The 27934-nt window shown below is 44.4% G+C and overlaps 1 protein-coding gene across 1 annotated transcript in view; it reads right to left on the bottom strand.

Moving 5' to 3' along the window:
• usp43b (ubiquitin specific peptidase 43b) overlaps positions 1-27934 on the bottom strand; it is a 65908-nt gene that overhangs the window by 27537 nt on the left and 10437 nt on the right. The window contains exons 3-6 of the mRNA XM_062532097.1: positions 15057-15160; positions 8783-8875; positions 5940-6075; positions 4353-4497 (exon numbers count right to left, since the gene is read on the bottom strand). Of these exons, the coding sequence (XP_062388081.1) occupies positions 4353-4497; positions 5940-6075; positions 8783-8875; positions 15057-15160 (478 nt within the window). The remainder of the gene's footprint in view (positions 1-4352; positions 4498-5939; positions 6076-8782; positions 8876-15056; positions 15161-27934) is intronic.

The following is a 27934-nucleotide window of genomic DNA, read 5'->3' as shown; positions in this document are numbered from 1 at the left end:
TCATTTATCACCACCAGCAGCCTGGTGTCAACGCCGCTCTGCTAACTTGCGACTGCCCAAACATTAGCTCCTGCGGTTTCTACAATCATGTCTAGCACTGAGACTGAAGGGCAGACACTGACTTCAGAACAGCAGCAAAGACAGGGTTCTTGGACTCTGAAGGTTGGCGACATACTGTACATCAGCACACATGGACAGGATTTGTTTTTGCTTGGTGTTGCATAGATATTCTAATACATGCAGAAGTACTGTATGTTGACCGCTTCATGATATAGACATATTAGGATACACTGCACTGAATATGCATTTTTGCTGCATTAAATCATCATCATCATGCAGAGCTGTCAATCAAAATGCTTTGAGAAGGAACCCTGCTATTAAAATGAGCCCTTTTTAGAGACATTCATAACTTTGAAGGGAAAAACACATGATAATGAGCCATAAAACATATTCATAAAGCAGCCGTAAAATAGCGTAAAGGTCACCTCACGGCTCGTATGTCTATGATTGATGCCGTGGCAGAGAGGAGGAGGGCAGTTAAATCAAAAGAGGGGTTTTATTGGCAAACACCGGGACTGCAGGGTTTCCAGGCTTCTCTTGCCAAATGTCCTTCACGTCTCTTAAATTACAACCGGTTTCCTGACACAAAGCTGAAATCCAATCTTCAAAATGGGACAGGGGAAAAGGCACCAAGATGACCCCATGCAGCCAATCTGTGTGAGGTGCATTAAAGAGAAAACCCAACCCATGCATGCATGCTGAAGCGTACACCTACACATATGCAAAGACTCATGTGGGAGACACGTGCACATACAGTATACATACACATACACCTTCTCTCTCTTCACCTCTTTCTCTCCTTCACACATATACCCCCACACACACGCACACACACACACACACACACACACACACACACACACACACACACACACACACACACACACACACACACACACACACACACACACACACACACACACACACGCACACACACACACACACACTTGATTCAATCTGTTTTGTTATCTGTTGACCCTCATCGCTTTTGATAAATCACATCTGTTTCCATGAGTGTTAATGAAAGACCACCAGGTAATCAATGGGATGGTGGGGGAGCTATCACTCTCCAATATTGCAAAGCTGAAACTCTCATACAACAATGTAACACAACAAAGCATGAACAAACCCATAAGACCAAGAGAATACTGTTCTCTATCTAGTTTCAGTTAAATCTAAGGAATTTCTAATGAAACAGACAAATCAATACAATGAAAGTATGCCTGTTTCACTGGTCAATCAACACCACTTGCATAACAAACTCACTATCATAATCTAAAGATGCTGTGTTAAGTATGCAGCACTTTGATCAACAGAACAAATGTGTTTGGTAGAGGAAGATATCCTCCTTCTTCTTCTTTATTCTGCTTGCCCTTATAGGAACATCAAAAGAGAATCATCCCATTTATCCAGACAGAAACTACTGGATAATATCCTCTCTTCAAAAGAGCGGGGCTAACCCTGTCGGCACCGAACAATCCATAGCTCCAGTCCAAACACCTCAGTGTGTGAGAGGACTGCTACATACAAATGAACTGCATCTATCTCCATTACATCTTCCTCATGGCAAGGATTATTGACACTTCTGCCAATACAACCAAGGAGCTGAATAGTCACCTAGAAAACCTAGAACCGTGAGAATCCACTGGAGGCTGACTGTCCGAGAAAATCTGATGAGGTAGAATAGTGAACATGTTGTCACAGTTACATACAGACACATTCCATATGGTCTGATATACATATTCAGTGTCAGTCCAACGTTAGCCATACACCCAGTGAAGATTATTTTCATCTGATGGGTAACTGAAGAGTTCCTTCATGTTAGCCGAGAGACAAAAGAACACAGTTTGTCAGGATCTAGATATCTCTCCCCCGATGTTACCCATTCAAATTGACAGTTGTTATTGTCATCTGGCATCTGTTATTATGATTTTTAATGCTTAACAATCTCTCAGTCTTCAGAATAACTTCCACCTCTACAACTCGTGGGACACGGTCGCTGCACTCAAAGCTCCGATGATGTCATTAGGAGATGAATTGCTCAAATTCCCATTATTTCCCTCATGTCGTGCTCAGTAATTCAAGGCAAAAGCCTTTCCTCACATTTCAGTGATATGGCTTTACAATAATGGACAATCAGGTGCATCTTATTAGCAGACGCAGATTCTAGTCAATGGGAGAGGAGAGAAAGCGAACCTTCATAAAACCAGGACAATCACAACCACATCTGGGTATGATGAACAGTAGTAGCCTAGAAATCTAAACGCCCTAGCGGCAGCAGTCTAGCAACTCTTCGTTGACTTGGGAGCTGGGCTTTGGCAGCGAACCAATCACATTCCGTATAGAGTTGGTGGGCTGGCTTAACATAATGATGACTGACATGCGATCAGAAGTTGACCGTTAAGCATCCTGCTACTTGAAAACAAGAAGATGATTAGTTTAGCACTATCCTATTGCGCGGAGAGGGAATTTGAAAGACAACCGTTTATCCCACCCCTCCGATTGAGCCCTGCTGAGTTTCTAGACCCTACATCTTGATGTGGGTCTAGCTCGCTAGGTTAGAACAGTAGTGGTGTGGCAATGCATCATACCAGTGGCAATGCATCATACCAGTGTTAGTGGTTAAGGTCGGTTAAGGTAGTTGACTTTCATTTCTTAATGACTTGTACTTTATTATATTTTGGATAACTATAGAATATGCAGAAGTAAGAACTGACTTCAAATTCTATTCTATTTTTTTTACTTATGTGTATGTGTTGATATTATCAATTACTGCCATAACTCCATAATTTCCCTTTGGTGATGAATCAAATCAATCTGTCGATTCATCAATCTATCTATTAATCAACCAATCAATCAATCAATCAATCAATCAATTTATATCTATCTATTTATCAATCTAGATACCAAACACCTATGAATATGGACACTAGTACTACATAAACATAGGCATAATGGGCAGGTTTACACATATTTAAATAATACAGCATTTAAATGATGATCTCTACTGTGGCAGGTGACTTTCAAACTTTAGGAGCAGGTAAACAACCTCTCACTCAGGTACCGTGTGTCTGTGTGCATCAGACCAACTTGTCATGCGGTGATGCTGACTTCAGCTCCCGAGGTCAAATACACATGACAAAATACAAACAGTGAAGCCCCTCCAGCCACTGGCAGACTGCCTGACTGCAGCACCCCTTTTCAGATATGCTAATAAAATCAAAATAAATTCACACAAAATCCTCCCCTGGCTACCCCCTGCTGTCGAAAAGTTGATGTATTACATACATTATGTATAATAACTCCAGGATCGTTGAAAAAGTAAGATCAATTAATATAAGTGATGTCGGTGGGGGTCTTTGAAATACTCCCAGCTTTTAAATCCTCTAATTTCTCAGAAACAGGCACGTAATTAAAGCCTATTAGTGGATTCAATAAAAAATATGTGTCACATTTTATCTATTTGACACCTTCATCCAAGCTCCATAGATGGCGATCCACTTAGCTAAGGCAAAGAATGTAATGGATTTAAAACAGGAGAATAAATGTGACTGAGAGATATCTGGTGGAGCAACCATCAGACCATCCTTTGCTGCAGGATGAGGAAAACATGAAGGAGAGGATTTCTTTCTCTTATCTTAAAAGAATTGGACATCACACTAGTGTCTGCTTGGTCTGGAATGAAGCTTGGTACTAAAATTCTCTTCAAAACTCTTCTATATTCCCTGTGTCTGTATAATATATTTATGGCTACTATGTATAACACCTTGTCTGACTCTCTTTTATCTATATTTCCACATAGTCCCCAAATCTCCAAAAAGCCATACATAGGATTGATATAATTTGGTGCCCAATTCTACTGAAAAACATCATTTTCAAAACCATGTGTGTGTGTGTGAGAAAAAGCACAGAGGCAATCATCAGGACCTCACAGAACAGCAAGACTCAAATGAACCCTATCCAGCAACTGGGCCATCACACTGACAGAGCTCAAGGGGCGGGCTCCCAGTGGACTTAGCCTATCCTTAGACTTCTGACTTACCCTCATTCTGAAAAAAAAGCCATGCGTGACAAACCACAGTCGGCCACACTTTCCTGACAACCGAATAACATTGAATAACACGTCTCTGTCACAGTGGCACAGTGTCATGTGGTGCAGTGATCACAAGTCACATATGGACAGAGCTTTGTGTTGCAATTACAGATTACGGAGGCTTGCAGTAGTGCTTCTTTAGAAGTGAGTAGCATTATGTAAAGGTCCCGTGCTGAAGTGGGCCGGTCCATGTTCTGACCTGAGATTCGCGCTGAGCCTCCCCGGATGAACAGGGGGGAGGCCTGGAAGGCATAGATGATGTCGTTCTCAGCAACGCTGGTCAGGTCATCCTCATCAAAGAAGGAGCGCTGAAAGCCTGTGGAGTAGATCTCAGCAAGGATCACCTGCAGAGGGATGTCCAGGAAGGGAAGGAGAGAGAGAGAGAGACAGAGAGAAACAGAGAGAGACAGAGAGAGAGAGAGAGAGAGAGAGAGAGAGAGAGAGAGAGAGAGAGAGAGAGAGAGAGAGAGAGAGAGAGAGAGAGAGATCATTAAGGGAAGTAACACCAGCCAAAAGGACAGGTAACTTGGGATAGATGGACACAGATAGACATAATAAGATTAGATGTCTTGTATTTACATGTACAGTGAGATAAGAAGGGCTGGACTGGTAGATCATTGAAAGGGCTATATATTACATTTGAACACTATGAGTGATATGTGATAGCACTGCTGTCCTCAGAGGTTTACCTGATGGCACTGAGTGAGTACTTATCATTGAAGTAGCAGTACCTGAACTTTAAAAACTAGCACAGGGAGAGAGAGAGAGAGAGAGAGAAAGAGAGAGAGAATCTATGCCACCAATGCTCTGTGGGACAATATGTTGGACCAAAAATACACATTGAAGCGAGGGGGGTGTTACTAAAATAAGACCTCCTAATTTTTACACTTGCTAGAAGGTTCGCCACGCCTTGCAAGGCATGGTGTTTAATTTGTCTAACAAGAAGTCACAGGCCGTTGTCAGTGACCCCAATGACTTAATATCTATTTCTGAAAGTCTAAAATACTTCCTGAGGGTTGGAGTCCAATATTAAAGGAAATGGTGTGGAGTAACATCCATTTAAGAGAAAATGCCTTTGACTGGGGACAGTCACTGGGGACATATTTCCTGGATAAAAGGTGAATGCTGTGCAGCATACCATGTTTGATACACCACAGCAGTTCATGGGAACATTTACCACCAAGGCATAGGATGCAATTACATCTGTGTTATTGTACCTGGCAGTCCATCCATTCGTGGAATATTCAAATATGTTTGTGTGCTACAGACTGGGACATAACACACTACAACAACAACGTCTCACAATCATTATCTCACCCCCCTTCTGTGCCCTACATACAGAACACCGCAGCAGGTGTTAATGCCGCACCAGTCCCATCTGGAGGTGCACTGCAGGACAAGTTGGGTTTCAGGTACTGTACGTGCTTTCGTGCTGCCAAGGCTCTGGCAAGTTTTAAAGCACCGAGTTGCTTATTTCTTCTCTTCCTGCAGCGGTGGAAAACTCTGGCTTCAGAAAGCAAAAAGTCTTCCCAGCGTACGTGTTCTACCTGTGCACTTAACACTAATTAGCTGATCTCATTTCACTCCGTAGCGGATTTTACGGAGCTGGCTGAGGTGTTGCGCTAATTAGAATCAGGTGGTTTAGTGAAGATTTGGACTGCACATCTGGCAGAACACTTCACTTTCTGAAATCTGAGTTTTCCACTTCCGTGCGCTCTGAGGAGAGACAGTCTCTGGGAGCTGGGGCTCGGAGTCAGAGAGTGCACGAGAGCGTTATAAGAGGCACCTGGTCTGGAGAGATCTTGCCCTCGTCAGCCACCATCCTGCGCAGGCAGGCCAGGGAGCCGAACAGTGGCATGGCCAGCCCCACGCGCAGGTACCGCTGGCCTTTAGTGCTGAACACCAGAGTCACATACACAGGCCTGGGCACGGGGGAACAAGAGGAGACAGGGAAAAAAAGAGATTAACATAACTAATAGTGACAACCTAATATATAGTCATGATAAAACATTGACATTTTAATATACAGCTGATGATGTGATGTTCAACGATTGCAACAGATGATGTGATGTTTTGACGATTGCAACGTATTTCATGTCATTTTCTTTTTTTTTTCTTTTGGCTGAAATGGTGACAACATACAGACATCAAAGGCTTACTGCTGTTAGTTTATATAGGGGAGAACAGAAAAGGTCGTGAACTCCATCAATCATGCCACTCCTTGCAGTGGTTCAAGAGGGACATATACGATTTTCATGAATAAATCAATATGTTTAGCATCAATAATAAATCATTAAGTCAGTTTTTTTCATGCAACAGAAATAATGGAATCTATACTTTCATGCATCTTTAATGGCGGCGTGCCTGCTCGCAAACAGTTTCACCTCTGACATGTTCACTGACAGAGACTGGGAAACAGGAGGGTAATAGCCTTAGCTGGCAGCATAACCAGTTCTCATGTAGACCTGAGAGGGGTGAAGAGGCGGAAGTGCCGTGAATTAGAAATGGCTGCCCTTGGAATGACCTGATGATGTGCCACTACCATGTGACATGAACATGGTCTTTATTCTATAGGTGTAACACGGGAGAGGTGAGGAGAAGAGGAGAGAGAGAGAGAGAGAGAGAGAGAGAGAGAGATGTAATAGAGTGCTCCTCCTTCTCTCAGTCTAGAGGAGAATACAGGTCCATCTGGCTGAAGGATTTCTCTTGTGATCAGTTGAGGCACAAAAGAGAGGTGGTGCTGGGGTCTTTAGGTTGGTATATAACTCAGTATTGGTATCACTATTGGGATATAACTGCCCTTGTGAATCACATAAGGGCAGTGTCAACACAGAATGGTTGCTATCGCTGTTTTGTACAAGACTCTGGAGAAAAAATAAACCTCCTCGAAAAAATCCAGGACATAACAGTATATGAACTGAAAAATGTGTGCAGCATTGCACTGTGAGCTGAGAGAAGGGGATTCCGAATAAAGCCATTCCAAACAATGCATGATGCAGTGTAAAAATGACAGTAAAATCACTGAGTCAAATCAAGTTTTGCTTTAGGGCAAGCTACAAACAGTCTAGACTGGATTACAAAAATCACTACACAATCATCATCAGTTCAGCTCAAGCCAAGGTATTACCCTTTTGCGCAAATACGTGGTTTAGTGACAAAACTGGTTAAGTTAACTCAGAGTAAGTGGTAAACCTCCAACCAATGGCATTGTTTTGTTAGGAGAATAAATCCATACAGCTCTTCTATTAGGAGGTTTACCACTTGTCACTAAACTTGGAATACACCCCGGGACTAATTTCAACACTATAATATTTACCATAAAACAATTAAACACTCCAAATTCTATTTAAATGGCAAGCAACCGTAATTGAAAAAATGGGTAGGATTCTATTTACATTTTTTTTTAAAAGCCTTCCGCAAATAAAGGAAGTCTGATAGTATGAAAACAGTGGGAAACCATTCAACAAAAAACAATAGTGGGGGAAGAGGAGGCTGAGGCATTGTAGTACATGGCCATAAACCTCATGGCCTCTGTGTCCATTTAGGGGCGATTTGAGTTCCTGCAGGGAGAGCTGGTTTCTTGGTGTGTGTGTGTGTGTGTGTGTGTGTGTGTGTGTGTGTGTGTGTGTGTGTGTGTGTGTGTGTGTGTGTGTGTGTGTGTGTGTGTGTGTGTGTGTGTGTGTGTGTGCGTGCGTCTGAATGTGTGTGTGTGTGTGTGTGTGTGTGGGGGGGGGTTGCTTGTGCCAGGCCCACCCTGGTACGGACACGAGCTAGTGGGTGGAGACAGATGCACATCCCTGACACCCTCAGCCAAGAATCCACAGGGGTGGTGGGGGACGTCACGGAGGCACTAAATCACTCCCTCGCCCCTCTAATCTCAGAGGCAGCCTGGAACAATGCTAATGCACAGCGCTGAGCACTCGTGTCCAAGCAGCAGCGTGCCCCCGGCTTGCTGTTTCGGACCGCTCAACAGGAAGGGCTCGACTGCGTGACCCACCTCCACGGTCAGTGTTGGAGCCCCTGGCATTGTCCCCGTCCACACAAAGAGACATGACTGGGTGTGCCTGGGCCTGGGCGCGCTACAGAGCTTTCCCCCTAGGCTGAAGTGAGCCCGTAGGAGGAGGCCTTGGCATTAGAGAGTCCGGAGCGCAACATTGTCTCGTTGAGTCTGAGGTGGGGTTTCCACTTTGTGTCGGAACAGACGCATTGGAGTTTGATTGTTTTTGCAGTTTTGCTGGAGATCTCTATCCTTTCTCCCTTGAGAGGCCCGCGGCCATTAAGCAATACGTCTCTATAGTTCGGTCAGCTGTTAGAGCTGCGCAGGTACACATGTCACCATAAATGGAAACACATTTTTTTTTTTTTTTTTAAAGTATAATTGCTGGGCTGTTTATGTCTTTAATGATAGAGACAGTAGAGAATTGAGAGGAAGTGAATGGGAGAGAGAGCAGGGGTGGGATCCGGAAAGGACCACGGGGCGGGAATCGAACCCGGGTCGCCGGCGTACAGTGCAGGTGCCCCAGCCAGTTGCGCCACAGCTGGGGCCAAAAGGTAACACTTTGTAAATCTTTTGTCGTGTTGCCTGTAAACTGCCCTCGAGGGGGTCGGGGGTCAGCGGGGGTCACTCACCTGGTCTGTCGTAGTGGGATGGGAAGTGAGATGCAGAGGAAGGGGTCAAAGGTGTTGCTCTGCTTAAGGCAATGAGGGCATGTCAGCGACGACCTTTGGAAAATGGGAATACAAAGCAAAACAAAAAAAAAAAGGCAGAGGGTGAACAACTAAAGAATGAGGCATAATCCAACCCTGCCTTTAAAACAGTTAACTATGGGAAACAATCGCCTGCCAGTTTCCAATTTATTACATCATGCCGTCTGTACGGATGGGTTGTGCTAGATGTGGTTCACTGGGTATTCCTCTAAGCCAATTTCCTGATTTACACTCTAATCCCAGGTTAGCGAAAGGGAGGGAAAGTCTGTTTCATTTAAAGACAAAGACTGTAGGAGAAAGCCCTGGGGAGCTTTAAGTTTCAGTGGTCAAATGGGCATTCTCAGCTTCTTAGCTTTGCACTTTTTTTTATATACAGTGGCCTTTAAAAAGCAGATAAATTCTCTGCCAAGGAGCGGAAAGGACAGGAACGTCCATTCATCATTCAGAATGGCTTGGCCATGCACATTCTGACAGCTACAGTAGGCTGCGCTATGTTACGTGGCTGAGACCTGCAACGTGCATGAATATATGTCACTCATATTGTTTTTTTCTCCCATAGACTTTGGACCATGAACATCTACTAGGCTAGCGTACAGTGGATGCGCTCACAAAGGCAGATTTGCTATAGTGAGGCGTTACCAATTACCAGTGACCAATGTTTAGCTGTCTCCTCTCCACATAAATCCTGTTTTGAAAAAGATGTACTGAAACATGCAAAATATATGTTGACAAACGCATGTGACACACGTCGTACAGCCACTGCTATTCTAGTCCTTCTATCTGTCCCCCAAGGCAGACTTTCTATACTGAGATGCTCAATGCTAACAACGGCTATTTTTTTGTCTCTCCATCACATTGAGCCTGTCTGGAAGGTATGCTGAAAAAATGTACATATATATATATAGGCTATACTTAGCTGTCAGAAATCAGAAACTTTAGCACACTCTTATTCACATTCATTTCTGGGAGCTGAGAGTGAATTGAAGCCAACAACAGCTTGCAGTCCAATTTACATTCAAGACCAAATGGTCATTATTAGCATGTTAGCACCATAATATCTGATAGCAACAACACACATCTGCCAGAACAGCCAAATGACTCAAGGTCTGGGCAATGAACAATGAACTGTACAGATGGCATACAAGACACTGCAACAGTGAAGGCCCATGCTATGACAACTTCCATTGGCCCAAAGCTTTGACAGATGGACTGGTTTAAAAAAAAAAGCATAAGGTAGGCCTATACCAGGCTCATATTTAATATCAAATACATTTGAGTTGGTTAGCTACAGTAGAGCAGAGGTTCTCAACCTTTTGGGGGCTGAGACACACCAAAAATCAAATCAAAATGCCAAGGCACACCAGCTTATGGTTATTGATTGTAAAGTATGTCACACACATTATTATCTAGGTAATAACAGGAGTGTTTATTATCATTAATAGGCATAATGCTCACATGATGTTGATTGAGATTTTCAATGAAGAAGCTGTGTCACTGATGCATTTAAAAATAGATATACTATTTATCAAACCTGTATAAAAGCACATCAGGATCCTCAAAATTCCAAAGCACACCTCACTTTGCCTCACGGCACACCGGTCGAGAACCACTGAGTTAGAGTAGTTAGAGTAAGGCGTTAATGGAGCGTGTGAACTTATTATTGCCAGTCAAACAAACCTTATCACATGCACTTACATTTACAACTGACCTTATCATTCCATTCTTCCTCCTATTGTAATAATATATCAATGATGTAAGAAGGTCAGGTCATGAAATCAGATGGAAACATGCTAATGAGAACAACGACGCACCAACAGAGAGATAATCTCATTCTCAGGCAATTCTGGCATTCCTCCATTCATTCATTAAGATGTAGCAAAGCACAGGCAGCTCTCAGCCAATGACTGCATTCCCTGGGGAATAGTTACCCCCACCTGGAGAACAGGTCTAACCCTGCAGGTCAAGAAGGATCACCTTGAGGAGATGACCCTCCCCAAATGCTACAAGATGTGCTGACTGCACACAGCCAGTACTGAGATGGCAAGGCTCTCTAAGGTATCACTATCAGGTAACACAGTGCTCAGTATCTGACAGGGTCTTTTGTCTGGCAGTAGATTCCTGGCACAGTTAATGAGAAAACCCCTGCAGAGAACACACTGCTTCACTGTCAAATGGATGAGAATATGATGAACTCAACTACAGACACAATAATGGAGATGTTGCAAAATGGTAGAGATACAGCACAGTAACAGCGGATATAACAATACAGATATAACAACAGAGATCTTAAAAATCAGCACAGCTTCAACACTTCAATGCTTCTAGAAGAAGTAGAAGAGAGCGATCGGGTAAAAGCTATTTCTAATTCATTGGTTTTAGATGGTTTTCCATATAAATAGATGGAGAATAAGGGAAAAGCAACCAGATGGCAACTAGAGGACTGAACATACTTCTGAAGCAAGATGAGAACAAGTGCCAGAGACAGGGCCTCCGTCCCTTCAATGTCTTTTTTTTCTCCCAGAAAAATCCTAAGAAGCATTTCTTCTTAGAAATGCGTTCACATACCATGTCACAATCTGAAAACTTAACCAATGAGAAAAGGTACTTTCAGTCGTGGTTACATAGTCGTTACGTAACCTGATTGGTTGTACTTTAAGGAGTATAGCCTGAGCCCAAGGAGTTGGCATGCTGACAGTCGAGACGGAGCCATTATACGGATGATTCTTTGGCCTGTCAGCTGTGGTCAGCAGCACACTGTGGTTGATGACCTGGAGTAGAGCCTGCACTCAGCACTCCACTCCTGGAGGGCCAACCGGACTGAGGAACTGCAAACTCCGTCAGTCTGAGCAGGGGATGAATTTAATGAGATACTTTGGAAGTGTGCTTTATGCTTCTGTCTGAAAACACACGACATATGTGCCGACATATGTGAACAACCCATTTTCATCTCCACATGCCATAATGTCAGCTCGTCCTCCTCACACCACTCCTGGAAAACAAGGAAATGGAAATGTGATTCCGCAATCACAACATGCAAAGCGGGGACCATTGTGCAGGCAGTGCGGAAGGGGAGAGAAAGAGAGAGAGAGAGAGAGAGAGAGAGAGAGAGAGGGAGACGGACATTAAGATTCTGGGCAGGAAGAGTCCCCTGACAGCAGAACCATGAATCACGCGCTTTCCCACAACATCTCAGCTCGGCAATGGTGCGGTGACTGGGCCTTTTCAACAGCACACTCACGCCCGAGACTCGGGAATCACAAAAGACGACATAAAAACTGTGGTACACATCCGTCTCAGGCACATTTTAAATAGCATCTCTAGGCCTACAAACAGCACCAACAATCTTACATCGTACTAAAAATGTGATGAGGAATGTGTTGAACACAACTTTAAAATATGAGAAGCCTGGTAGAAATATACTCCTTTTTTTTATTGATCGCAATGGAAGTAAAAACTAATCTCACCACTGAGAGAAATCATTTAAATTCAGGTCGTCAAAAGCTGAATCCAGAGAGATGTTTTCTCAGTCTAACGCAGCCTAAAGGGAAAGACAATAAGCCCTGGCAGCCTAGACGGCTACCTAAACAGGCATAAAGAACAAATCATTTGTCTGCTGTTTGGGAGGCAATTAGCTGGGCTTGTTTGATGTATTTCTGGCTAGATGCTGAGCTGCCAATGTCTGAACGACCTCAGCAGATGGGGGAACGTATCTGCAGTTGGAAAACCACTTCACAACTTGGGTAAGTGCCGTGGTTAGAGAATGTTATCTACATGCATGAATCCGGTAACTACTGGAGACATGCAACCGGCCAGAGATTTGATCACAGGCATTTACAAACAGCTGTTTGTAGACACTGAGAAGGACAGGTAACTTCAGAAGACGTGCATTGCTGTTCAGAATTTTGCTTGGTCATGGTTTTCCCCTGGCAAAATGTACATTCAAAGCATATGCTCTATTCATGTTTTTCTTTTTTCTTCTTTTTGTAAACAAAAAAAACACTTTTTGCCCTCAATGAATAAAGCATATTGTCAAGAATGCTGACAGAATGCAAACAAAAAACCCTGTAGATGAACACTTTTCTACTGCAATGACTACTGCGATGTCTTTGAGCAAGGATGTGAGGTATGAACTGTAGTCCAGCTGTCAGATGTCTCCATTTTGGGTGCCACCAGGAAGTACTTCAGTCTCTGGCTCTGCTGTTCAGTCTTTCAGTTTGCAATTGGCAGGGGGCTGAGTTTTAGCAAGCTTCAGAGCTTAATGGCGTCACATGCAGAAAGGATCCACAGCAGGCAAAAAGATTCCCTTTATCTCGTTTGGAAGGCCCCAGGCCTAACATACAATGGTTCTGAGCAGGAACACAAAGCTAGCAGAGTTTGCCCAAGCAACATGCACACTGGACACTGTTCCAAATGCAAATTAGAGGGTGGAGGGGGGGGGGGGGGGGTAGCTTCATTCCTGTGCTGAAAATACCTTCCTATTTACTCTGCTTTTTTTTTCATTCCAAGCACATATTTTTTTCCCCACTCTCTGGAAAATACTTTTAAATCCACAAAATCACTGCATATTTACAAAATGATTTAAATAATTTCAGGTGAACTTCACCAGGCATCTCTCTGCACCATCTTTGAGTGTTTTAATGCAGTGAGCTACATTTCCTGCCATTTCCTCACAGACAGAGCGCTCACTTATGGCTAGTGAATGCTTCGTATTGTGGCAGAAATGTGTGAACATTGTCAGCCTCAGTGAAAGTGAAAGCACCTTAGATTGTGTACTCTTGTGATTGATGTCCCGGGGAGATTATTACTCATGAGGCAGTGGAAAACTGATGAAGCCCCATGCGAAGGGTAATCTCAGGGGGCCGCCGTTCCACACAGGACCAAAATACGCTGTCTCAGCTCTCGCTGAGGTGTCACATTATGCAATTAAAATCTGATTGAACTGATGAAAGTCACTGTTAAGGCACCGCCAATTTTAGACAGATTTAAATGAGGGGGGCGGGAGCTTTCAGAGATTAGCCTGAGTCATCTGAGTCGGGACTTCATTATTATCTCATGCAGAGAAGCTGGACGGCTCTACCTCTGTATGCTGGGATATCCTCAAAGGGGACTAAACTGTCAGTTAAGGATGAACTGAAGAGATCCCACCTCAACAATAACGGTTGGGCTATTCGGTGGGCTACCAGCATGACTTGAATGTGGAAAGAGAATAAGAAACTGAATGAGAATTTTAATAAAGATCACACCAGGATACCTTTAGCGACCTTCTACCCTGAGGAGTTACCAGGGGTCATCATTCTTCACCCTTTGCGCTGATCAATAGCTTGTTGAGACACAACAGGAACAGTATCCACTTCACTTTGTTTTAACTATTTCAAGGAAAGTACTGCCCTTTGGTCCTCCACCACAAACACAGCACCAGTTCAATGTAAGAAAGCTGTTTCCATATGATCAGCTTATGAGCTTATGAATAAACATGAAAATTTTTCAGTATTCAAGAAAATCACCAATGGCTAATTGCTTTTTTCATGTTATCTCCAGAAACATGACATCACAAGGGAGACAACAGGGGAAATGCCTTCAACTAGATCCCACGCATTAAAATGGGAATCAACTTTGATTGACAAAGACAGCCTCATGGGAGAGGGGCTTACTGTGTCAGTACTGATGAATACGCGTAATTAACTTTTACAGCGCCACACAGGAATGGCTGGCACATTATGACATCAATTACAGTACACTAAAATCACTGGTCAGGGGAAACCTGCGACCTTCTGTGTCCGTCATCAAGAGTCAAGCTCAAGCCAGAGGTGCGTTATCCATCTTAAGAAAAGCTAATAGGGTAGGAACACTGATAGGGTCATCATCGTCATTGTGCAATAACATGTTAACAGTCAGAAGGACAAGTCAGGGGCTGAGAGGAACAGATCCAATGTACTGAATGACCCCCTCACTTAGCATTCAGACGCTAGACACGTGATTTGACGTAGATTAAGACCTAGACATGTGATGTGATCTAGGCCTATCATTGGTGACATGCACACTTTTTTTTCAAGCCCACGCTTCATTCAAAAGTTAAAAAAAAAACCCCAAAGAAGATGTAAAATAGCTGAGCTATACCTTTCTCTGAAGACTCGATTAGCTGCTATCCAACCTATCCTTGAAACAACAACAGCAAAGAAATCACACTGTGTCTCACTTGTACTGTGCCTGGAAGTGTTCTTGCACAAAGCTGTGGCGCTCTCCAGGCTGTTGAGGGACCAGCGTATCCCCCGCCGGCGCCCCCTCTGGTCCGGCCAGGCCCTGCAACAACAGATACACTCGCATCAGTGAAACATCCCCAAAACACTCAAAGCCATTTTTATAGACGCATTAAGAGTTGACAAAGCCATTCTGTCCCCTTACAACCCGATCGGTATTAACAACTGGCGGAATACAGATCCTAGGAGGCTATATAGTATAGGCATGCACTATGACTCCAGACCATTACTCAGGCTTCTGTGGCCAAGACTGCAGGCTAAACTGACCTCTCTATTCCACTGTGTGTCCTTGGTAAATACAGTATGAGGGTGTATCTGTGTTATATTACAGCACTGCATCCTGCAAGTACTCCTATAATTGCTCAACCAGTAATGACACCAGAGACTTACAGGCTGCACCACTGAAACAATTCACTTAAATTATGTCTAGACAGACCATGGAAACAGGCTGAAGCGCTGCGACATAGAAACTGACCACAAGCATATCTCAAGGTCAAAAAACAAGTATGATGACGAAGGTACACCACAGGGGTGACTCGCGAAGGACACCAATGCTGCACTTTCCCGTTGCCATCAATTTTCTCTGGACACGTTTAATCACCAAAGCCAGGGACACCAGGACACAAACAACAACTTCCATACAATAGCTCTCTCAGTGTCCTTCTCCTATCAGTCAACCGTGCTCTCAGGTTAATCATGTACCCTAGTAGCTCATATTAACAAAGAGCAACTTGACTCAATTTCCCTTTTTTTTTTTAGTAAGCCAGACGCACACGGATCACCAACAACAGTCTTCAGGCAAAACACACAACAGCTATGTGCTGGTGCTGGATGACAGTAGCCAGACACAGACGCAGACTCACAAACAAAACACACAACCAAAATAGATATGTGTGGGTACTTATATATCTTGGAACACTGAGGCTAATAACTGTCATTATACATAAGACATGATCACTAGTTTAGGTTAAGTAGGTGCATGCACATCCCACCTCACTGGGGCCAGGTGCAGGACACAATAAATGTAAAAGTGATAAAGGAAAGTAGATGTCCGCACATTGGAGACTCCAAAACCGACAAGGTTTATTAAAACCACATGCAACGTTTCGACCCACCAGGGTCTTCTTCAGGCATTAACTAGTTACCATCTCAAACATATTGAAGCCTACTTATTCTCCCTAAATGTTAACATACAATTCCACAAAACAGTGCAGCATACAGTACATCCGTCAAGCCTTTACACCCACCCCCTCTGTAAACCTCTGTAAGTGGGACTGATTATCCAACATATGCAATTAAACACTAACCTACAGTAAAAAAGTAATACATATGTATGGTGTATTCACCATGCACTGGTTACAATAATATAATTCATGCACGCACACACGCGAAGGCAAACTGTGCAACTTCCCTTAGTGATTAACATAATGTAGACTTTATTGCTAGTGATTAAATACAGTTAATTAAGTATTGATTTCTAACGTGCAGAGAGGTATCAACAGAAATAGTACACTAAATCAGTACATTTTATGTTTCACTGACAGGCTTCCAATGCACAATGCAGACATGAATGAAAGAACTACAATTACAAGAACATGGGAATATGACATGACATTTATTGGTACATTTAAAAAATTGATCTGTGATTTGGGCCACATATCCCAGCACCAGACCTCTTAAGACAAAGGAATATACTTTTGGCAAACTGTGGCTGTTCAAAGTGAGCATCCATTTTCATCAAGGCCACATATTTTAGCTGATTGCAGCACATAAAAAACATGGTCGACCCTTGAAGCCGAGTTGAAATGGGATTTCTAGTCATGCCTGTGTAACCGTGTTCACACTGAGCCTTGCTACCACACACGTTACAGGATGTTCTCTCCCGCAAGTCTCATCTTCCTTCGGCCGCCGCCACCGCCGCCGCTGTTCTCTCCCGGGCTGCAGTTCCCAGGCTGGTGGCTGAGGCATGACCTCTCCTCCAGAGCGCCAGTAAAATGAAGGTTTTCGGTTTCCACGGAGAAAAAGGGGAAAAAAAAGTGAGAGTGGTCTCCAAAATGACAGGAATGCTGCGCTCATGCTCTGATTGGGCGAGAGGGCTGCCTCCTGTACAGATGCCCGGTTGGGAGCACGGGAGCCTGAGTGGGGCCGAAACATAACCCTCTCCACACACAGCACAAGGGTCTAGAGCAGGAACAGAGAACGCCTCCACCTTCTTTGTCTTCACGCTCTACCCAATTTTCACTCTCACATTTCTACCTCCCCCCTTTTTTTTTTACCATCTTCTAGAATGTTCCATACCTGTTCCTTTCTCCTTCTCAAAAGTCTTACATGTTTCATAATGAGAGGTTTGAATTATACGTTGGTTCTGGTTTTTTTTTTTTGCACACGTAGCTTTGCAACAAAGGTTGTGTTTGTGAGAGAACACATAATTTCTCTCGCACAGACACCCAGGCTGTGAATCAGACGCAGGGAGAATTTTGAGTGCTAGCAAACAAATGTACAGTAATAACTGTGTGTGGTTGGCTTGGCTGTGTGGTCTGCAGAGGCTACCATCAGTCTCTTCAGTCTGTAGGAGGGACCAGAGCTACAGAGAAGAGACATTCCAGTGTTATCTTCTCGCGTCCTGTGGTGGTCGGAGAACTGTGTGACCGTTACACTTACGCACAGCTTATCGCCTGTCAAAATTCCTGGTCAGACTGAGCTAAATCAACCTGGTAGTCTGAATGTTCTCCAGCTCATGAAACATGTTCACTGAGATTATGTCAGTTGATGCTGCTGTCAATGGCTCCATCCCATGCAGGGTTAGGTTATGGGTAAGGGATGGGGTGAGGCTCCAAAGGCTGTAGCTACAGTACATAAAGACGTGCTCGTGCCCAGTGTGTAAAAACACAACACTAGCTCTGGGAGAAAAGAAGAAAAACAAACCACGTTTCACATCTTTTGGAAATAAAGCTGGGATAAAACAGGACCGCATACGGCGCGAAACTGCTTTAGTGCTAGCACCGCGACCTGGATTCTTGAGTTTATTTATAGATCCTACTTAAGAGGCGGCGACTTAAAAAAAGGAACATGGATATATTTAGACACACAGGTCAATTTTGAGATAAACTACCATAACTGAAGTCTGTAAGCGTGTGTGGCTGTCTTCCTTTCTGTTTGGTGCAAGAGTGATGAAGCTGTTTTTATGTTTCACCCACCAGCCAACTTGTCAAAGAAAAAAAAAAAAACACTAAACCAATAGAGAACAAGTGTTGGCTTTGTGATAAGACCTTTCCTGTGTTTAACGTTGAATATCGTAAGTGGATAGAGAGAGAAATCGAGATAGACAGGCTAATAACAGAAAGAAGTGGCCAAACAAGTCTCTCTACTCCACCAAGCATCCCTGTTGCCTTGAAAATCCTCAAATCTAATCAAGCCCTGTGATGTTCCCACCTCCAGTCTGCGTGATGTCTGTCTGCACTCCGGAATAATGCCTCCGAGAGCTGGGCAGACAATGGACTCACATGAGCAGAGGCGGTGAGACACTTCAGAATTTAACATGAAGGATTGAGAGAGAGGGACCAAACAGATAGAGAGAGAGAGAGAGAGAGAGAGAGAGAGATGGAGGGGGGTGGACAGAGATATACACAGAAAGAGAAAAAGAGGGTGAGCGATGAGGTGAAGAGAGTGAGAGAGAGACAGAGACATACAGAGAGAGACAGAGGGGAGGGGGTTGAGGGGGAGAGAGCGAGTTAGTGAATTCTTCACTGCTGACTCCTCTGCGCTGTGCTCCCTGAGCTGTGTGTGTGTGTGTGTGTGTGTGTGTGTGTGTGTTTGTGTGTGGGCAGCAGGTCTACTCAAAGGGCAGGGCGTAAACCTGTGATGTCCAGCCAGAGACCCCGCACAGAGACACAATGCTCCCTACGGGGACATTCTCTAACACAAATCATGTCACTATCCTCGGTGTAGACTAGAGGCCTGGAACATATCTCGAGCGATAAATCACTCCAGGACTTGGGGGTAAATGCTCCGATGATTGTTTTGACATTTCTCTTCGTACAGCACATGGACAATGTACATCCACAAGCGTATGGCGATAAAGGTGATCTGTCATCTGGAGAGTGCCTGTCAGTGCTTGCAGGGGTCTGTTCATACATCTATACATTTACGGCACAGAAAGCATAGGTGGAAGAATGTAATGGAGAAAGCAGACTAAACTCGGGCGTTATATAAAATAAAGAAATAAAGCTTATCTGTTCACTCGCATGAGCAAAACACAGCTATGGACATTCATTAATGTCACACGCTGGGCTGAGAAGCACTTTCCCACAGTCAAACTCTTTGGTCAATATTTAAGACATGGTATCAGCCAAATGTTAATGTGGCTGTACCCATATTCCTTATCATCAGCACTGTGCAATTGTATGAGAGGAAGCAAGCAGGCCCACACAAACACTGAGGCTATAAGTGTGAGAGTGACTATCTTCACCACAGTTCCACCAACAACAGCCTGGACCTCATCAAGCTGAAAGCTAACGTGAATAAATGTTGAATAGCTGGGGTATTCTCTAGCTTCTGGAAGTGTCAACAACAAGTAATGAAAATACTTGGAGTGCCAAGAGAGAATAAACTGTGTAGCCTTAGAATGAACTGAGAGACAACCTCCAATCCTTCAGCTTGGCACCTTTCAATGGCCTAATTGAATTTCAGGGATTTAGATAAATTACAAAGATTGCCTGCTGAATTAAGCAGGATAGAGACTACAGGAGCTATGGTCTACTTGTGGGGATGATGACAAGAGGTGTGTGTGCTTATATTAAAGCAACATTATGTAACAATTTGCAACTTTTTGAGGCAAGTTTTAATGCCCAGCTACTTATGGTATATATTATTTTTTTAATGAAAACTGTTTGGAGATCACTGGGTATTATGCCAAAGCCCAACTTCAGGGAAAACTTTCAATGATCCACCACACTCCAAAGAACAAACTATCATTTTGCTCATGCCTGTCCCTGACCCAGCTAGTTGCTATTCCATGCAGCACAATCACTGTGACAGAACACAAATGCCTTGAACTAGTATACCTATATCTAACAACACCCTCACTTACAGTATATGTCATTACAAATGAACTGCTAGACCCTTTCTATACATTCCCCAAGACAGTGCTGAACACAAGACCACTCTGTGGCCATCTCGTATTTAATTCCATTATTAATCATCCAGCCTCCCCCTGGGTGGCAAGCACACTGATTAGACATTTTTACACATGGCACCAGTGATTTAGTCCGGGCTCAGATGCGGCCTTGTTGCGTGTGTGGGAAAACCTCCAGGGTGAAATCAGTAATGCTTAATTCTGGAGTCGCCAGCATTGATTGTACACCCAATCTGTGGTGGGAAGTTAATCTCTCTTGGACGCACTAGAACTTGGAGGAGGGAGAAAAAAAGGGAGTAATCCCGTAAATTATCCCAGTGCATATACCGGTGGTAACATCATCAAGTTGAAGAAGGGGGTTCTGTACGCGGGTTCCAGCAGTGTCATGGCAACAGTCCACAGTAAATAATTCAGTTGTTTATAAGAGAGGTCACCTGGAGTTCTCTAGACAGCACTCTCCCCAGTTGAGGAGGGCATCTCGAAAAAGTGGGGGACAGAAAGCGTGATAGAGAACGAGAGAAGCGACAGAGAGAGAAAGAGAGAGGTTGAGGGAGAGAAAGAAAGAGCTATACTGCAAGCCGCACTCAGGGCACTGTAGAATAATGGACTCGCTCCACGGAGGTATGGAGGCTGTGCTAAAAATAGCTGTTTGGTGGAGGAGACAAAACCCCTCACACAGATAACACCCTAGAGACTTTCAGCAGATTTTTCAAAAGACTAATATTCAGCAGAAAGTTTCTGATTAAACTTAAGAAGCAGTGATCTACCATTATAATAAGGAGCACTAATCATGGAGAGGCCATGAAGCGGACCAGAGAATCATTCATTTTAATGCTTCTGCATTATGACAGATCTTCTCCATCACTGTGTATCCACCTCTCTCTCTCTCGCGCGCTCTCTCTCTCACTCTCTGGATCTAGAATTTAATCCCGAATTCACTGAAACAAGTGAAAAGGAACGAGGACAGCCGAGCCGAGGCACCGAGCAAGCCCAGTCAAATGGCCGCTCCTTGAGCACATTCAGTAGTACTGTCCAAATCTTTGCTGCATGGCTGCCCATGGGGTGGTGGTGGGCGGGGGAAGCCCCAGGACCCTGGAGGCTGGAGGTGGTGGTGGTGGTGTGTGGGGGGGGGGGGGTGTAGTGTTGTACCCGGTCAGGGAGCCATGGTCGTCAAAACAACAAGCAGGATTTTGGCGGGTGGTCAACGCCGCACCTGGAGGTCGGTTGGGGGGACCTGACAAAACAATGTTGATGGGTTTGCTCAGCCGTGCTGCTCCTCAGCTTGTCTGCCGCGTCCGCTGTCCTCACTTGTCTCCCTGCTCTTCTGTCTCTGTCTCTAATACGGCCCTGTTATACTCTCCCACCACCACTATGGAGCTGGAGTGGGTGGCAGAGAGACCACCGGGACACTACCAGCCAATGCGCCACTACTGATACGCCCAGTGCCGGTGAGGGCATGAAGATAATGTCCGGCCTAACATGACTGACCAATTGCTGTCTGATATTATTAAGCTTATTCAGATGTGTTTGCACCATGGTATGAGTACAAGACTGGAACAAAACATAGAAAGGCAGAAAAGACCTGGTGCATCTGAGAGGTAAAAGGCTAAAAGGCTGTAGGGCGATTTACAGTATAATTTTGCTGTATATCTATATATATCTGCCCATCAGTTCACTTGATGTCAACAGACTTGCAATTACTGATAAGTAAATAGTATATGAATGGTGAATGAATGTATTAATCTGTTTTAGATTCAATTTGTTAGTGCCTAAACGGCAGCAGATCATGTTTTTTTGTATTTTCACATACATTTACATGCACGACTGGTGTATCAAGGACAGAAAACAGCAGTCTCTCTTTTGAAAAGTGGCTGATTTGAATGATTTTGAAGAACAGTCATTTTATGGAAAACAACACGATTGCAATAATAATGGACCCAAAACAGAAAGCAAAGCAGGTAGAAGAACTAGTGAGAGTGAGAGAAAAATATCCTATCTCTGTGGATGAATATTTTTGACAAACTCTCAGAACAAAAAAAAAAAACAGCAGTGCATCTTCCCATCTCAGTGTTGCTGCTATCTGTCAAAACAGATCGCTTAGTGAGTTAAAATAAGTGTCTCCTAAACACAGAGACAGCTCTGGCAGAGATGAAAATGAATATTAATGCCAGCTATTATTAGTGGCAAAAACAAGAAGGAAAGGGAGACACTCCCATATTCAGACAATAACTGCAACTTTTCCCCCAAACTGGAGGTGATTGAATCTCTTAATATTGGGCGCATATTAAAACTTTGAATGATACTCATCTCCACATAATCACCGCCGAATTACTGAATGCAGATTTGTAAAAGCGAAAAAAAAGAGAAAAAAAACCCCTCCCCCGGTTCATTTGACCGCAATTTTCACATCGGCTATACAGTGTCTGTTCACCACTCGCTGGCTCCCTACACAGCCTGGGAAGGTTGAAGAATGCAGCTGAATAAGTGATGAAAGGACGGAGCCACAAGTGCTGTGCACTGCTTGACCCTGGCCGGCCCCATAAAAGGGGGATGCATGAAAGTGGACGAGGCACTGAGACAGTCGGAGCTTAATTGTCTTGCCGCGAGCAAAAGTATGCCAGCAGACTGCTGATAAATGAAAAGGGCTTTTTCAAGAACAAAAGCTCCGGCGCAAAAGGCGATAGACTGACATTAACCACAGCGGTGGTAAACAGCGACCGATATCAAACAATATCAGACACATGCACTTATAGAAAGACAAAGGCAAAACAGCATGCCCTGACGTGTCCTGTCTTTCAGCTTTTAGCATCTACAGGGAGAGGTGCTGAATGCTCGAAATTAATAGCAAGTCCTTCCGATGACGGTGCATCGGATGAGGGGTCAAGTCAGTGCACATTCACACACACACACACACACACACATACACACACACACACACACACACACACACACGCACACACACACACGCACACACACACTTCCCTGGACACGTGTTCTTGCAGGCTGCTTTCTCTGCTCGGGTGGCCCCAAGCCACAGGAAGCCATTTGCATCCTGCGGGGCAGGCGGAATCAAAAGAGGGGAAGAGGAAACACAAAAACAATAGGCCTGCCCTCTGCCCTCGGTGTCACACCGCACGGTCGGCCCAGAGGGTGTCGCCTGGGCTGTGTTGGGGATGAGGACGTAATCACACGGTTCCCGTAGTACACAGATTTATGAGCACAGGCCATTCCGATCCTCCAAGTTGCTCTGTCACATTCCAGGCTTTGCTGGGGCCAAATAGTCAATTAAATCTTGACTGCTAAAGCCTGAGTTACATTTCAAAAGTGTAGTTTGGAGCAGTACAGTGAGGATATAAAATGAAATATGAAAATGGCTGCATGACATTTCTGGTATTATAGTTGAATGGCTGCTGCATACAGGACCTTATGAACAGTCTCAGATGAAGCTTTGCTGATTTTCATGGGATTATTCAGACCTTTCCCTCCCCTAAGATTCTATTCAGCCTTTGCTGTACAAGGATGAGCTGAATTCCAGGGACAATTTTACCCCATGTGTATGCCTTGCCCCAAAGATGAACCCAAGTTGTGTGAAAACAAACACACACACACACAGAGACAGACACACACACACACACACACACACATAGACACACATTCTTGAGTGCTTGGCTGCCTTTCCCTCCACAGGAGAGCCTGGCAGGGGTTCCTTTTCAGAGCCTAAATCCCATTTTTGTTCAGGTGGGATTTGATCTCCCACCCGATTCTGCAGTTGATGCAGTTCCTTGGCTGACCCTTGACCCTTGGCCTATGGCCCTCTTTGTTGTGTCCTCCTCACTGATGATGACAAACTCTCCAGAATCAGCACCGGCAGGCTCAGGTTCAGCCTAATTCATTCCTCTGTGACCTTACATCCACACATCAAGGTCAGTCATTACTATATTCAGTACGCATTATACAGTATGTGGGGAGGTTTCATTACCTCAGTGCTTACATTTGCACAGGAAAACCCAACAGAAGTAGTACTTTTTACGGTGCCTTTCCACAGCACTAAGATGAGTGTGGAGTGAGGTTGAATGATATTCATTTTGGGTGGGGGGGGGGGGGGGGGGAGAGAAACTGCACAGTCAGCCTCATATCCAGCCCTGCATAAAACCGGATATATTTCTTTAAAATGGTCAGTTCCGCATCTATTTATTGGCGCTGACTCCTGAATTTTTCAAGAGCATTGGCTGTGGAAGAGTTACTACAGGGTGGGTGTGTATTAACACAGCCCCTCTGTGGAGAAGGTGCCTTAAAACAGGATGTGGCTCCCTGCTGTATACCTGCTGTGCCACCCTGTGATAATGACAATACTGACTTCAGCGAGTCATTTTCGCTTTCTCTCGCTATTTCTCCTATGCCATTTGTTTTCATTGAAAAGACCCGATCCATCCCATTACAGTGACACTTCTTTGTCACCCTTGGAACCAACCATTCTGTCAGACCGTGTGGGAGAGGATCAGGTATGTGGTTCTTTTGATAAGCATAACGTCAGACTTTTTCTCACAGTTTCTCTGCTACTGCAATATAACTGCAATGTCACTTAGATACACTCAGTAGAGCATGACGCTGTTAGCACAAGGTCATGAGGTTTGATACTATAAGATATGTACTGATAAAAGATATACATGCACATGGTGTTGAATAAGAAGACTGACATTGCTGTGAGTTGTCTTCAGAACTGTTGTGGCTCCTGACATACCACATGCATCAGAGGTCAACAATTGAGACACATTCACTCATTCCTTAAAATATTATTGTGAAATATTAGCATAATATCCGCTGAAAAACAGAATGATGAAAACAGTGGGACATTCCATTTTCAGATGACACATTTGCTCTAACGCCACGTCAAAACTCCTTATTGGGCTAGTAACACGCTGATGATGGTGACACACTTGTGACAGGACTAATAAACATGGGGTGACTCCTGCCAGGATGTCAGAACCCAACAGACGTGAGGCTCGACACTGACAGCTTTGGTCAGAGGCGTTCAGGCAAGATACGTGGTTACTGTACCGGTAACTCTTCCCTTCTTATCGCATTCCATCCTGCCCTGGGCTGTGTGTGGAGCTGCCGATGCGCTTCTCACCTCTCCTCCCTCGCGCCTCGCTGTGCAGAACAAGCGCCTCTTTCTTCGCCCGGCTCACAAAAGCCCTCATTCATCACACAGCAAAGATGGCACCTCTGCTGCTCTGTCTCTACAGCGATGCACGGTCAACAAACGGGGGGAGGAATCAGAGGCCCCTGAGTCTGGGGATTGGGTGCGTGTGTGCATGTGCGAGTGTGTGTGTGCGTGTGTGTGCGGTAAATAAGAAGAGAGACACATAAATACCTCAATAGATCTAGAAAAAGTTTGTGTGAGTGTGTGTGAGTACAGTATATGTATGTGTCTGTGTGTGTGTATGTGTGTGTGTGTGTGTGTGTGTGTGTGTGTGTGTGTGTGTGTGTGTGTGTGTGTGTGTGTGTGTGTGTGTGTGTGTGTATGTGTGTGTGTGTGAGTGTGAGAGTGAGAAAGAGAGAGAGAGAGAGAGAGAGTTGTTTCCTATCATGAAGCACTACGTCACTGTAACATGCGTGTCCTTGAAGTGTTTTGACTCCACTGAAAACGTCTAATTCCCCTTGATTCCCGAAATCAAAGCAAACAGAGTGAACTGATAATTATTAAAAATTCTCCTCCGGGTGGGCCAAGTGTATGTGTGGACTGGAGCAGTGGTATTCCTCCTCATCCTCCCAGCAGGAAGCTGCGCCTTGCTCCCGCACTGACTCTTCTAACAGTGGCACTGACAGCCCCAGAATCCCCGGGTCTCTCCGGAAGCTTCCCTGCCTCGCTCCAGGGACGTGTGCGGACTCACAACTCCAGCCTCCTCGCACACTGTCTGCCCCCGTTGTGACCTGGACTGACTCTTCCAAGGGAATCACTGCGACGTCTCTGCCTTATTCAGCCACTGATTGTTTACAGTGCTGCTGTGTTGTGTGGATTTTCTATTCCAAATAGCCCAATTGTACTGAAGCACTCTTTCTGAAATAACACTTGACGCAGAACTTATTCAACATTTGTGTACAAATAAAGCCATCAAAGCCAACAAAGCCATTACTCTGAGTCTATTGAATTCTGTGAGAGAACAGAGCTTACAGTAACTCTATGAATGGTCCTGAGATACAAAATATTTGTTAGAATTAAAGTCAGGGAGTTCAGAACATCATGTGGTTCGGACAACTGCCAAGTCCTATTTCATCTGCCTACTTTCCTCAAGCCTCTATTGTGCACTGGAAGACACAATCAATAATGTTAAACAGTAGCAAAAGAAAACCATCAAGACAACAATTAAGTCCCTGAGAACCTCTTAACGCTGTGGCTTAATAGTTTTAAATGGGATCCACAGCAACAACTCTATCGAAAACCCATCAGAAGCACTTTAGCCAAACTTCAACTACATTATAATTGTGTTCCACGGAGTAATTATGAATATTTTACTGCTATGTGAAAGGAGCAACATGACCCCAGAATGAACCCCAATTCTCTTTAAGAGTCTTTCTTTAAAAGCAGATGGCAAACTGCTCCAATTGCCATTAAAGGCATAACTATAGGAGCTGTATCTGTCAGAGGCACATCCGTGTGAGCTCAGCTTGTGCAAGGAGGGTTTCACAAGGCCCTTATCTTGGTTAATGACATGTTTATGAGAATGTACTGTAGCAATCAGACTCTTTCATTCTGAGAGTGAAAGTCTGACTGTTTGGAACCCTGTGTGAATATTTAGTCACAGTGTGTGTGTGTGTGTGTGTGTGTGTGTGTGTATGAGATAAAATACTGAGTTGGTCAAAAAGAATGTAAAACCTCAGAATGTCACGACGACCACAACCTACTGAGGAGTCAGCACCCCATCTTTGGGACGCAAATGACATAGCACACACCCATGCGCTCACAGTCTCCAAACCCACAGAGGAGTTCCACAGGAGCTTCCTCCGAGTCTCCTCCCTTATCTGCCTATCTTTCTCCTCACTGCAGTGCTGCACAAAGAATGTGGCAAAGGCTCCTCAGAAGAGTATAGAGTGAATCAAAGACACTACAACATACAGTATACGGGACCTTGCGAAAGATTCAAGCGCCTCTCCCTCAGAGGCAAATCCCATTAGATGGGACAGAAGGTGAGGAGCTGAGCTATTTTTCTTAGGGCTTCCAAGGCAGTGGACCGTCAGGCCGCTTGTTTTCATGCTGATAAAAAATAATATCCATGGCAACACTTGTGTCGGCAGAGCCCTCAGTGGCGGTTTCACAGGGGAGCTGGCCACACATTAGAGACAACTGTCAAAAACGATTTTCTGTCCTACACAAGGGTACCACAGCAACTGTGTGTTTACCACATAAATGTCATTTTCAATCCCGAGTTATAAGGAGAGTCCTTTTTGTCACTTCCTCTGTAAACCAGTCAACTGAACTGGCCCCATTATCAGATTTTCACATGTGACCTTGGCCTGGGTCACACAGTCCCGACAGTTCTCTCCTTCTCCGCATCCTTCCGGTTGGATATATCTTCAGCCTGTCCCATTCATAACAGAGCCATCTTTATGCTTTTCCCAAGAAGGCACATCCATCACACACAGAAAGAGGTTGTTGGCAGATGCATGGCATCTGAGTGGAAG

The sequence above is a fragment of the Sardina pilchardus genome, chromosome 3 (assembly GCF_963854185.1).
Source record: "Sardina pilchardus chromosome 3, fSarPil1.1, whole genome shotgun sequence".
In the NCBI taxonomy this organism is placed as follows: domain Eukaryota; kingdom Metazoa; phylum Chordata; class Actinopteri; order Clupeiformes; family Clupeidae; genus Sardina; species Sardina pilchardus.
The sequence above is the reverse complement of the archived record's forward strand: the minus strand, read 5'-3'. Positions and strand labels throughout refer to the sequence as shown.